General features: G+C 40.8%; 2 protein-coding genes across 2 annotated transcripts; one reads left to right on the top strand and one right to left on the bottom strand.

Moving 5' to 3' along the window:
- Positions 1-661: 661 nt before the first annotated feature.
- Positions 662-11,837, top strand: LOC101156785 (calcium-independent phospholipase A2-gamma). Its single transcript, XM_011490897.3, has 10 exons — positions 662-1,145; positions 2,955-3,987; positions 4,089-4,238; positions 4,311-4,462; positions 5,873-5,967; positions 6,041-6,212; positions 6,334-6,391; positions 6,575-6,769; positions 9,446-9,641; positions 9,711-11,837. Exons 2-10 carry the CDS (start codon positions 3,100-3,102, stop codon positions 9,983-9,985), a joined length of 2,181 nt encoding a protein of 726 aa, XP_011489199.1. The 5' UTR covers positions 662-1,145; positions 2,955-3,099; the 3' UTR covers positions 9,986-11,837.
- Positions 1,272-8,112, bottom strand: LOC110017614 (A-kinase anchor protein 14). Its single transcript, XM_020714107.2, has 2 exons — positions 7,596-8,112; positions 1,272-2,099 (listed from the first exon to the last, which is right to left on the bottom strand). The coding sequence occupies exon 2, from the start codon at positions 1,973-1,975 to the stop codon at positions 1,463-1,465; it is 513 nt and encodes a 170-aa protein (XP_020569766.1). The 5' UTR covers positions 1,976-2,099; positions 7,596-8,112; the 3' UTR covers positions 1,272-1,462.
- Positions 11,838-13,148: the final 1,311 nt, after the last annotated feature.

Raw genomic sequence — 13,148 nt, 5'->3', positions numbered from 1 at the left:
TTCTATGAACATTTACGCTACAAGCAGAACTAGGAATATAAAAAGATTAAAAAAGGAAACTGAAACTGTCTCAAAACACATTTAGTCATGTGTTAAATATGTTAATAAACAAGTCTTAAAATTACATATTGACTGCAGCAACAGTAATGCAACGGTCCCTAATGTAAAGATTTTTTTTTGGGGGGGGGGAATAAAAACTTCCACTTTTTGTTTAAAAACGTTTAAATCAAAGTACGGTTTTGTTACAAACTTTTGAAAAACAATTATGAATATTACTGATCTTCTTCAGAAAATTTGCCCAGTACTTTGCCCCATTGTTAGTTCCGTGTTGCATCAGACATTTGTCTATATTCAGCAAAATCAAATATTCAAAATATCTGTAAAAACTTAACGATAGAAACCGCTCAGTAAGTCATCAATTTAAAATCTTTGGCAAGTTTTTTGTTATTATGAATTTTTATTTGGAATAGGCCTCAAACAAATTATAACTAAAACCTCTTCATTAGAAAGAGACAACACAGAATAAAGACATTCCAAATATAAGTTTCAAGTGACATAATAGGGAAAATAAAAAGAGAAACCCATTAACCAACAAACAGATTAAATAAACAAAATAATGTGGAAAAGTTCTGCAACACAGAACTTAAAACCCAATTTATTTACATTCCAAAAGATGCTCTTTGATTTGATTTGTTTTTGTATTAGTGTATTTGAAGGAAAATTTCTTATTGTTATCCCAAGCAGAAGGAAATTTCCTACTTCTATTTTCTTTTATTTGTTTTTTCTATTGTTTGAATGGCATCTTTCTGAGCTTCAGCATTTTTATTTACCATAGACACTAAAGTGACCTTTTGTTACTTTTTTCTACCTCATCCTGTCTTTTTTTTTAGTACTTCAATCCGCTGTGGCAGTTTTTAAAGGGCTTTACAAATAAAGCTGCAATGAATTAAAAAATTAGGAGTAACAAATAACTCGTTTTGATTTATTTTAAACCGCAATCTGATGGGTTGTTTAGTGAAAGAGGTTTTTGGCGACACCTAGCGGTGTGGTTGGAATTGTACGTCACTTCCTCTAATCTTCCTGTTCATCTTCTCTATCAGCCTCTCCCTACAGGTCTGCATTGAATGGAATATTTCAACAGTTATGTAAGTAAAGAAGTCATTCATTTATCAATACAAACTTAAACTAATTTTACTTATTTGTTTGTTAAGCAAAAGAGCCATTTTAGTAAATGTGATGTAAACACAACAACACGTCTGTGATTCGCGGCGTACATTACATATCAATGATTTATTTTTTTCTTAATCAGATTAGGTTCAAAACATTAATGTTTTCAGATTTCGAGTAAGGATTTGTAGCTGGCGTTAAACAAACTATTCCAAAATTCGCGTACACGTCGAGGTTACATAACAAATTTATTTTAAACGCGTTTGTTTACAACATGTTAGCTAAACTAGCTAGTTCAAAGGTCCGCCTCTGCTCCGAGCCGCTTTTTACTGTCGATGACGTCAGTCAGCCAGGTTTCTCGGAACCGGTGCTTCCCTGAGGTGTTCACAAGCCTGTTCGACTCCACCACGAAGTGGACCTCCAGCGGGGTCGCCCGGGGTGCGAACTTTGACACTTCCACCCCAAAGAAGACGCTAGCCGTCTGGCTAATGGGCTGTCGAGCCGTGGGGGCGCTGAAGCGAGCCCGGTAGTGGAACACGCCGCAGTGCTCCAGCTCGGTGACGTAAAGAAAGTCCAGACTGTGACGCCAGCAGGACCGGACCCCCCACGTTTCAATAAGAGTTTCGATCTGCTCTTTTCCGAACTCCACCGTGAAGTCCTCGCAGGAAAGCCGGGGAGGAGAGTCCACCTCGGCGTGTTTGGGGTCGTTTTCGTCCTCCTTCTTCTTCTTCCGGTGTCTCTCCAGCGACGCGTTCACGAGCGCGGACGACTCCACGTGATATGTGTGATGTGGAGAAACTCCATCCATTGTTGCTTTTGTTTGGTCAACGAACGACGCGTGAACGTTTCTGCGAAGGCCCAGACACAGCCGTTTCCATGGTTACCAACTTGAGACGAAGAGGCGGTCTCTTACGCCCTCTGCTGGCGGGATCCTGCAACACGTGTTTCAAAATGGACAATAATAAAACTTTATTGATCCCACAAAGGGGACATTTTCACCATAGCTCTATTGGAAAGTAATAAATAACACCCCAAAAAATATATATTTCATAATATACTGTAGACAATATAACAAAAATTCACATATATATCAAACTCATTACAGAAATAATGAAATGCATTGATTAAAAAAAATTAAGAAGAAAATTAACGTGTATAATTATCACTAGAGGATTTTTTTTTCAACGATGGATGCAAAACACACTTAGGTCACATTGGATTCATTAAATATAATTAGGTATGAACTAAAGTCGGGCGGAGTTTGATTTATTGCTTGAAAAAGAGTGAAAAGAAGCGTATTTATATAATCCTACTGCCTGCTGACTTTTTAATTTAAATTAATAGCAATAATTAATGTCCAGGGCCTGTGACAAATATGAGTTGAATGCTTTGCCTCGAGCAAACATACAGATTTGGCATGCAGCCTTGAATGCGTTTAGCCCATGGTGTTCACACTGGACAAGCAGGGAGAGGCTTCTTCTTTTTCTATGTTTTAGTAGCCTATTCCCACCATCTACAGATGGAAGAGGCCTTGTGTGAAATGTTAAAGCGGTGCAAATCTCTGGGATCGTAGCTTTAATGTTGTCTTAAGTTTTAGGGTAAAATAGAAACGAAAGAAACGCCGTTTTTTTTTCCATTTGTTATTAGTAACATCAAAACGTTTAAGTATTTCATTTAAATTCTGACTAAATATGAAAAGCACTCATTTAAATAATTTATTCTGACTTCAAATTCTTCTGTCAAAATCATTTAATTTTGTGTTTTTTGTCTTTCTTTTTTTTTTTTAGGAAGCTGAACTGAAAGCTTTCTTTAAAATGAGGCTAAAGCTGTAGCTAACGGCCAACATTTCTGCCAAAATGGCTGTTCCTTTGCACAAACATTAAGGCTCCAGCTGTTTCTCCCCCCTGGTGCTGCTGCTGAATCAGCGGACGCATGTCGCGGCTCCGGCTCACCATCGACAGCGTGACCAAGGCAGTCGGCAGCACGGACCTCGTCTCCAAGTTCTCCAGATTCAAACCTAGCAGTCATGTCTCAGACGGCGCCCGGGCGGAGAAGCGTCCGGCCAGCGCGGGGCAGGTAGACAACCCGGCCGCCTCGCCATCTCAAGACGCAGGGAAGGAGGAGAAAGGCGCGAAGAAGGCGGCGGGGGACACGCCAGATAAGCAGCGAGCTCCGGAAACACCTTTTGTCGCCGTCAAGAAGCCAACGCCACTCGGCGCTCAGGAGGCGAATCCATCCACTCCGAATACTTCGTCTGCGGTTGCTAAGCAGCTTTTTCACCCCGCCACTTTGACCGCCAACATGGATGAAACGTACAAGTCGCTGTCCCACCACATCAACAACTATTTTGGCTCCAGCGCCCAAGGAGAGGACGGAGAGAACAGGCAGCGGCACGTTTCTGGTGCCGTTCCTCACGCCGCTCCTCAGATGACCCAGGATCCCATTCCGGTTTTGTCTCCAGTGTCAGAAGCAAAGGGGCAAGCTCCGCCTCCTGCCTCTCCAGGCTCGCCACCGCAAAAGCTGAGCCCCGGCGCGGAGGCTGCTGAAAAGTCCGTCCCCGATGTCACGGCGCCTGCCAAAAAGGGCTTCACCCAGTATTTGTCCTACCCACGCCCCAGCGTCCAGGCCTTCGTGGGCAGCTACATCGCACCTCTGGTCCCCAAATTTCGCGGCGACCCCAAAAAGGCGGCGGCTGAGAAGGACGCGCCGCCGGCGACGGAGGTGGAAGAGCCCGCCGTGGATAAGGCGGCGGAGACGACCGAGAGCGAACAGGAAAAGGCAGAGAGAGCCAAGCAGCTGCTGCTGAGTCAGCGGGAGAAGGTGAGGCTGAGTCTGAGAACAAACGACAAACGTCACCATCTTTGATCCCATCTATGACTCACTCTGAGAATCTTTGCTTCCTAATTGTGATTTCTTATTAGATCATCGCCAGAGTGAGTTTAGACAACCGGACCAGAGCTCTGGTGAAAGGCCTGCAGAGGGTCAGCGACGTGAAGCTCCTCACCACCCGGGTGGAGGAGCTCAGCCTCCATCTGCTGGAGTTCCCGGAGACCCGAGCCGTGGCCATCAAGGTCAGCATCCGGGTTGATTAGACCTTTTCCCTTTTACATCTTGTGGAACCTTGTTTTTGTTTTTTTTTGTAGGAGAGCTTGCTCCCTAGTCTGCTGCGTCTGCGCCAGGCCAGCGACCTTCCTCTGAAGGCGGCTGTGAGGGAAGCGCTGGCCGTCCTCGGCTACACCGATCCGGTCAAAGGCCGAGGAATACGAGTGCTGTCCATCGACGGTGGAGGAACGAGGTGAAGCGCCTAAAAACCTCTTTCAAAAACACCTTAAAGTGAACTGACAACCACTTTGAGTAACCTTTCACACTAAAAAAACCCATTTGGACCTAACTGAACCGAACCCAGCAAGAGCCACAATCAAAGATCTTTATTAATGTTTTTGTGGTCATTCCTTTCTAACCATGGGGCTCAATTTTGGTCGGTGAGCCCCAACTAGTGGGCCACAGAAAAAAATCTGGATTCTGAAAAAATTCTGAATCTGTGGGCCGCGGGTCCAGAGACAGCGTCCCACCACTTGGGGGCAGTGATGCGCCAGTCACCAATAAGCAGTGTAGCTAAGCTAAGAAATATATCATCGGTGTCCCAATTCCTCCCCCATAACCCCTAACTACTAAAAACTATATAGGATTTTCAAAGCAATTCGGCACCATGCTCACTTCTTTTTTTTTTAACAGCAAATATGACGTCATCCATGTCCTGTTGTTAAAGCTTAATTGATATGATGATCATATTATATACGTTGATATTTAAAAAGAAAAAGATTTAAATACATTTCCTTTGCAAATATAATACAAAGCGCAATGCATTGTGGTCTATATTCGCCAACCTAGTGAGCATTGATGCACACTGGTTTTTCGCAGAGACTTCTGGGAAAATTTCGTTCGAATCTACAATTCAAAAATCCAGTGCCCTAGAAATTTCCCAGAAGCCTCAGCGAAAAACCAGTGTGCATCAATGCTCACTAGGTTGGCGAATATAGACCACAATGCATTGCGCTTTGAATGATTTGTCAATTTAAAAAATTTGTGTAAATTCTTTTTTTTCTCATCTTCAGAACACTGTGGATTCATATTTGGCGTTTAGGAATATGACGTCATTTAAATCCAGAGCACTGGGTATTTCCGGGCTTTATGGGGGTTAGGGAGCAGGGAGGCTGAGTCTCACTTCTCAACTTTGACCCAATGAAAGGTCAATCGGTGTTAAGAAATGAATGGGTTCTGTCTTAGCCAATCAAAGGCATTCATGTGGGCGGAGCGTCAGCAGAACTGCTGGTGAAGCTTTGTAATGTAAAATGTACGACAGAGTTTTAGGGACCAAAAAAATTAAAAAGTTAATTTACAACCTTAAATCTCGCAATTTTGCGTGTTATAAACTCATAAATTTATTGGCTTTTTTTCTTGTAAATTTACATTTTTATTCTTATAATATACGAGGTATGACTTTTTTCTCGTAAATATACTACTTTAAAGTTGAAAAAAAAAATGTGTTTACAAACTGGCCCTGAAACTAAGTTGTAAAAATATAAATATAGATTTAATAAAAAATCAGTTTCAATGTAAAAATGATGAAATAACTTATAATAAGATGTTTTTGATGGAGCTATGCTGTGAAATCTAACATCTAGGATGTGCGGCTTCATTCCAGAGGACTGTTGGCCCTACTGACGCTCCAGAAGTTGGAACATCTCACCGGAAAACGCATCCATCAGCTCTTCGACTACATCTGTGGCGTCAGCACAGGCAGGACTTTGGTCACCAGAAAGTTCTTCTCACAGTTTGGCTTTTCCTCAAGTCTGGTTTTGCTCCGATCCAGGCGCCATCCTGGCGTTCATGCTGGGCATTTTCCAGATCCCGCTGGACCAGTGCGAGGACCTGTACCGGAAGCTGGGCTCGGACATTTTCAAGCAGAACGTCATCGTGGGAACGGTGAAGATGGGCTGGAGCCACGCCTTCTACGACAGCGAAATGTGGGAAAGTATCCTCAAGTGAGTCCGTCGCATTTGTTTGAGACTTTTCACTTAGAACATTCACCTGAATTTCTCTGAAGAGCGGATGGGAGGCTTCAACTGAAGTCAAAACATTTTGTTTTTTTTGTTTGTTTTTTAGGGAGCGGCTCGGTGAAGTGCGCATGATTGAGAGCGCGAGGGACCCCCACAGTCCTAAAGTGAGTCACGTCATATTTTGGAGACATACAAATAAAGAATTTGAAGTTTAATTTTCTTATTATATGTCCTCCAGACCTCATGTCCTCTAAAAACACCATTTTGATCAGAACCGGTCTTTAATTTGTCTTTTTTCTGCATCTCCCATGACTTAAATAGCTGTATGTGTGCGTTTTGCCCACAAGGTGGCAGCAGTGAGCACTATTGTCAACAGAGGTTTGCCCCTGAAGGCCTACGTGTTCAGGAACTACAGGCTCATGCCTGGGGTCCAGTCCCACTACCTTGGAGACTGCAAACACAAGCTGTGGCAGGCCATCCGCGCCTCATCCGCCGCCCCCGGATACTTTCAGGAATTTGTCCTCGGAAAAGACCTTCATCAGGTAAAACCCAGAGCTGAAAGCACTGCTTCTGCATCACAATGCATGTGTGTTTTTTTGTTTTTTCCCAGTCCTCCTCGTTGAATAAATGTTACTAAAATCCCAAAGAAGTTGATTTGTCAGTGGAGTTTTGTTGAAGTTGCTTTAAAGATCCAATCCAAGTAACATTTTTGGTGTTTTTAACAAGTTCTGCTGGCGATTTTCTAATGATATATAAGGAAAATTAAAGACTAAAATGTGGAATTCTGAGTATTTCTTTATTTAAATAGTTGTAGCAATGACGTACGGCTGGACAGCTCTAATTTTGCTGCACTGCTAATGTTAGGGGCGTGAGGGGCTGTAAGCTAGCAGGAGAGAACTCTGAGCAACGCAGAGGGGAAGGGGGGCGGGGTTGCAACTTAGAGGAGAATTTATAATAATGAACTACTCTGTGAGCTTCGCTGCTGATGAATGAATGGCTTTGGAGGTCACAGGTGCAGATATGGCTGATCAGCTTTGAGATGGAAGACGGAACCAAAGTTTTAGATTTGAGTTTTTCTCTTTAGAAGCCACTCGTCTTCTTCACTTTGGAAAAAAATTGTCCGTTTTTGTAATGAAGTTCGGTTAGTAGGGCAGATATCTTTAGATGTTCCTGGTGGGAAATAATCAGGCTTAAGGCTTCAATTCTTTTCGTCACCCTACTTCTGCTAGATGAGCTTTGCTACTGTGAGCTGTCTTTCTGCGACGGATGAGTTATTGAGCCGCAGCTTCTCCAAAAAGTCAGAGTAAAAACTCCTAAAATGTGCCAAATGAGTCTCCGTTTGAGCCGTGCTGCAATTTCTGTTTGTACCTTTCTGCCTCCGCTCCTTGCTGACCGTGGCGCCTGGCGGCAGCCGCAGATGAGTGTTGATGGCGTTGTTGTCCACGTGTTCCTCCTCCTGGTGCTGCACCGTTTCCTCAGCAGCCGCCGCCCACCGCTCTCACTCCTACTCCAGTTTTCAGCTCCCGCAGAGGCATTTGTCAGGAGAGCGCCGACATTCCTAAAGATAACAAAACCAGAATAAACACACAAACACTGCAGGGGTGCACAGACCTATGAGTCACCCAAATCTACATCAGCTTCACGTATGTTATTTTTGGAGGTTTTGGTTCCATCCATTGACTGCATATGAGAATTGGACCCAGTGAGACTGACATCACCCATAGAAAATGTTTTTTCTGAGATCCCTATCTTATCAGAACCTTAAAACCCATTAAATATAATTTGTTTTCTGCCCTGTAGTTTATCATCGTTCCACTAGGGGCAATAGAAGGGCTATTCCTGTTCATTTCCAAATGGCCGCCTTCATGAAATCTCACTTTTTGTGGGAAAAGTTTAGCTAATTTTCAAAACTTTATGGTGAGAATAAATCCTCTATTGTTATTCATATTTTAAATATTTTCTGTATTTGAAAAAATGCAAAAAATTCTTGATAAATAATTCTTTACATTACATTTACACCACGTTAAAAATGTGTGGATCTAATTTGAGACAGTGGGTAGATATTGTGCTTTTTTCCCCCTGATCACTCATGTCAATATTTTTGCACATAAAACTACAATTGTTGTTTGCAAAAACGAACATAATCAACTAATTTTGCATAATTACAGTACTTTCTGCACTTTAAGGCGCATTAATCGAGACAAAAGAGTCAGAGATAAACACATCAACTCTAGAACTTGTCTGTAGCACGCTACACATTAGCCACGTTAGCATGTTCACAATTCCTGTAACTCCTAACCTTGTTTGTAACACACAGAAAAAACAAACTGATACAGCTAAAACCGTGACCACGCTAACCTCCAACCTTTTTAGAAACACTTAAAAAAACCAGTCTGACACGCTACACGCTAGCCACGTTATAACCGTTGTCCATGTTAGCGTTTTTACGATACCTGTAACTCACAACCACATTAGCATTTTTATAATCCCCAACCTAAATAATACAGCTGAAACAAACGAGGTTGTGACTACGCTAACTGCCAACCATGATAGTAACACGTTAAAAAAACACAGTCCGACACGCTACATGCTAGCCATGTTATAACCGTTATCCATATTAGCGTTTTTCCGATGTCTGCAACTCCCGACCTTAATTGCAATACGCAAAAAACACAGTCCGACATCGCCACACGTTAGCCACTTTAGCGTTTTTTCAAAAACCCCCAACCCAAGTAATACTCCTGAAGCAAACAATATTGTGACTACGCTAACTCCCAACCATATTAGTAAGACCTTAAAAAACACAGTCCATGCTAGCAACGTTAGCATTTTAACAATAATGCCTAACCTTGTCAGAAAGTTGTAAAAAAAAAGCCCCATGTTCCTCTCAAAATAGCTACGTCATCAGTGAACACAACCAAAATGAATCTACACTTAAGGCGCTCTGTTGTTTTGGAATTTTTTTTCACGACTTTTAGGTGCGCTTTGAAGTTAAGAAAATACGGAAATTTTATTGCGATTTATTTTTGTGGATTTAAATGAAATTTTTGCCAATTCTTTGAAAGGGTTCATGAAGCTGAAAGTATCTTAGTCCTTTCTGGTTTATAATTTTTTTTAAGCACATTTTTAACACAAAGTTGAGAAAGCCCGTCCACTCTCTTTACTCTCTTGAGTCTGATTCCTGAAACTAAAGGCGGGTTTTCTTCATTATCTTTTAGGATGGGGGGCTTCTCATCAACAACCCCACGGCTCTGGCGATTCACGAGTGCAAGTGTCTGTGGCCGAACACGCCTCTGCAGTGCGTGGTGTCGCTGGGCACCGGGCGATACGAGACGCTGGGCAAGAACAGCACCGCCTACACCAGCCTGAAGACCAAGCTGACGCACGTCATCAGCAGCGCCACGGACACCGAGGGTAAGACCCCCGCAAATGTCAGCCCCTCCCCCCCTGACTCCTAAATGCGGCTAAATGGCTGTGTTTCAGAGGTGCACACCATGCTGGACGCCCTGCTGCCCCCTGACACCTACTTCCGCTTCAACCCCTACATGAGAGAGGACATCCCGCTGAACGAGAGCCGGGAGGAGAAGCTCAACTTCCTGAAGAGCGAAGGAGAACGCTACCTGGAGTGCAACGTGGCCAAGCTGAAGAGGACGGCCAGCGTGCTGGGCCAGGAGAAGGGCACCGTCCAGAGACTGGCCGAGTGGGCCAAACTCAAATCCGACATGTACGAGGGCGTTCCCTTCAGGTCCAAACTGTAGCTAGAAACCCGGAAAATTGAAATTCTGAAGTTCAGTCCAGGGGTCTGCAACACCTTCCAGTGAATTCAGTAGCAACTAAGTCTGATTTCACCTTTTTTGAAAAATAAGACAATATTTCTGTTATTGTTACTAATTTGTAGAACATAAATGTGCTTTTTGGCCAAAAATAAAACAATATTTATTTATTTTCCTTTTTTTTTAATTAGAAATAAAATAAAAAATATAAACTTAAAGAGAAAATAGCTCAAAACATGAAGTTGTTTATAACCTTTCAAAATAAAAGACACCCTGCGTCACATACAATCATCTCAGTGCAGCAAATGTAGTAAAAAACAAAAAACAGTTTATTTTACCGTTTGTGGTGCATCTCAGCCAGACATTTCTAAATCTAACTAACTCAAATTAAAGTAGTACTAATGAAGTAAACCTTACCCTATTTTTTGGACCATAAGTCGCTCTTTGAATTAGTTCAGAAATAGAAAATCTGTGGTTTTAGCCTTGCAGATTACTGACCTTCAGCTGAAACATGCTGCACAATATCTGACACAATGTTGGACCTGTGATCCATTACTTTTTACTATATAAGTACTTATTAAAATTGAAAACTTTTTCTTCCTCTTTAACCAGAGAGCCACAAGGGTTGCAGTCCCCTGCTTGAGTTCAAAGCCGAATGTCTCCGGGGTTGAACCATCTTTCATCGAACACAAACAGCTTTATTTTAAATTAAGGGGAAAAGCGGTACTACCCGGGATCTAGCCATACTTTTCTCTGCGTGTACATCCCCTGAAGAACGTTGTGTTGGGTCGTTCCACTTTTAGAAAATATGTGGTACGGCTTCAGACGTTAAAATGTTTAAATCAGAAAATTTGTCAAAAATTAAAAAAAAAAAAAAATGAAAGCTGAAATTTATCTGGAAAAAGATGGTGCCTGAAAAATCTGTGCCAACCGCAGAAGGGCGGGGCTTAGTAAGTGTATAAAAATGCCACTGAAGTGTTTTTTGGGTCGTTTGAGCAGGATGTCATGAAGCATTATTTAAGATCTAGATTAAGCTGATTGAGAATTTAAAGAAACAGGCTGTAAATTGGGAGTGAGTAGGACCAGCTGCTATGTACAGAAACGTTGATTTATGACACTAAAGGAGGTTCCGGGTCTGGACGCCAGTGTGTGACGGACATTTCAACCGGACCTCAGGAATTAGTGCCAGCTTTTTTTTTTTTTTTTTTTGGGGGGGGGGGGGGGGTCTTTTAATATATTTATAATTTTCGATGATCATACAGTGTTATGAAATGTGTTCTTTGTGGAACAGCATGTGTTTACGATGGTCTTAGAAATCAAACGGGATTTATTCAAATTTAGAACAAATCAACACCTAAGCTAACAATTCAAGATCAAAGCTGCATGAAAATTCTTATAATTTTAGTTTTTTTTTTTTTTTTTAATGACTACTATGAACATAAAAACCTAAACTGACACATTTGTACAAACAACCATTGAGGGAATCTTTCCAAAATCTTTCCAAAAAAGCCTGATGTGAATTGGTGTTCAGAGATTAAGATGTTACTCAAACAAAAGTGTAACTGCACAGCAGATTTTACTGCCTACTTGTCAAATTTTACACAACAAAACTAAAACTTTGCACTCTGTATTGAATTAACCTGTAATGGGTGAAAAATGTAAATAATATTTAAAAACAAAGGCAAAAAAACTGTCACAAAGATTAGATTTAATCATTTTTCCATGACCCTTACTTTGTATCCTAATAATCTCAGATGCTGTGATTGTTCTCTTTCCTATTGTTCAGAAGAACTTCAAATGACCCCAAATGTCATTAAATAAAACTGGATTTAATTTCTCTGTTTGTTCTCTCTCTTTTTTTTTATTTGAAAACATTTTGGTTTCCTTCAAACTTTAACTCATAACAGTTGTGTAATCTTCATTTACCCTATTTTTAAATACAAGTATTTCTGTAGGTAACTGCTGTAATTTGTGCTGTTGTCATGGTGACATACACTTCCTGAATCATTTTTAAGTAGAGCTAATCTTTCCTTCACATCGTTTTCTGTTAAAATGACAAATTAAGTTCAGTTTTAGACTTTTGTTGCATTTCACAAATAACATCTATGTTTGTTTTGTTTGAGTATTGAACATTTTAACCATCTCTGAAAAGACCACACCTTTTGTTTTCAAAGGAGCCGCATGGTCTATTCCAGGAAGTGCTGTCTTTATATTCACTGGCTAGGCAATTTGGCAAAAACCATTAATCCTACTTTTGCGGGGGGGATAGAAAGATAGGCCTATTTCAATTAAATATATTTAATTTGGTTCTGTTTGGTCGTCAATCATTAATGTTAATTATATTTGACTAGTTTTTTCCTTTTTCCACCAAAAAAATAAGTCTTATGTTGTCTTTTTGATAAATGTGGTTTTTGATTTGTAAAGTGGGCTGATCTACCTCTCTCTTATTATGTTGTATGTTCTGTTGTTTACATTTTTTTTATTGCCTGTGTTGATTCTGTTTTTGTTTACATTTTTTAAGGACCTGGTTTGAATATTTTCTCAATTAAAAAATGGCTGATGTTGTCGTAACATATTGTAAGTGTGACCAAGCACAAAAACTGATGTAAATTCATGTTGCACATTGCTGCATTGCCCGCATGTATTCTAAGTGCATCTAAATTTAGTTGTTGGTCGCACGTATTTTGAGGGGCAATAATTATAAAAACAAGAATGCTACCCTGGTGACACAGCAAATATTTTAAAAGCGGCTAATAAGCCACATATTTTTCAGTATTCAAAATGAGCGCAGCCAAGAATTAAGTCCAGCACAGGCCGTGTATATTTTAGAAATCACGTGCAAATAGTCTTAAAAAAAATTAAATCTTCTGTTCTCACAACCACTAATACTGCTAGCTAGCTAATGGCTACAGCTACTTAAGCTAAGTTTAGTAATCATGAAACTAGATGGAATTGCTTTGGTATTTTTAATTTTTGCTTTAGTACGGTAGTTTTTTAATGTAAAGTGACACTTCTCAATCTAGCTAAACTCACTAAAGCTAAACTGTTCAAGCTTTCATAGGTTCCTGTTTTTACACGTTTCAAAATGGCCAGATTTAAGTTTTAGATTTGATTTTATCTCGTCAAATGTAAATAATCCTTGGTCTCT

This window comes from Oryzias latipes, chromosome 23 (assembly GCF_002234675.1).
Source record: "Oryzias latipes chromosome 23, ASM223467v1".
NCBI classification, from domain to species: Eukaryota; Metazoa; Chordata; class Actinopteri; order Beloniformes; family Adrianichthyidae; genus Oryzias; species Oryzias latipes.
The sequence above is the reverse complement of the archived record's forward strand: the minus strand, read 5'-3'. Positions and strand labels throughout refer to the sequence as shown.

Bases quoted from the DNA above. Each gene is read 5' to 3' on its own strand.
- LOC110017614 (XM_020714107.2), bottom strand. From the start codon at position 1,975: ATGGATGGAGTTTCTCCACATCACACATATCACGTGGAGTCGTCCGCG.
- LOC101156785 (XM_011490897.3), top strand. From the start codon at position 3,100: ATGTCGCGGCTCCGGCTCACCATCGACAGCGTGACCAAGGCAGTCGGC. The intron at 6,392-6,574 runs GTGAGTCACGTC...TTTGCCCACAAG, and splicing joins GGGACCCCCACAGTCCTAAA to GTGGCAGCAGTGAGCACTAT. The intron at 9,642-9,710 runs GTAAGACCCCCG...GCTGTGTTTCAG, and splicing joins CAGCGCCACGGACACCGAGG to AGGTGCACACCATGCTGGAC.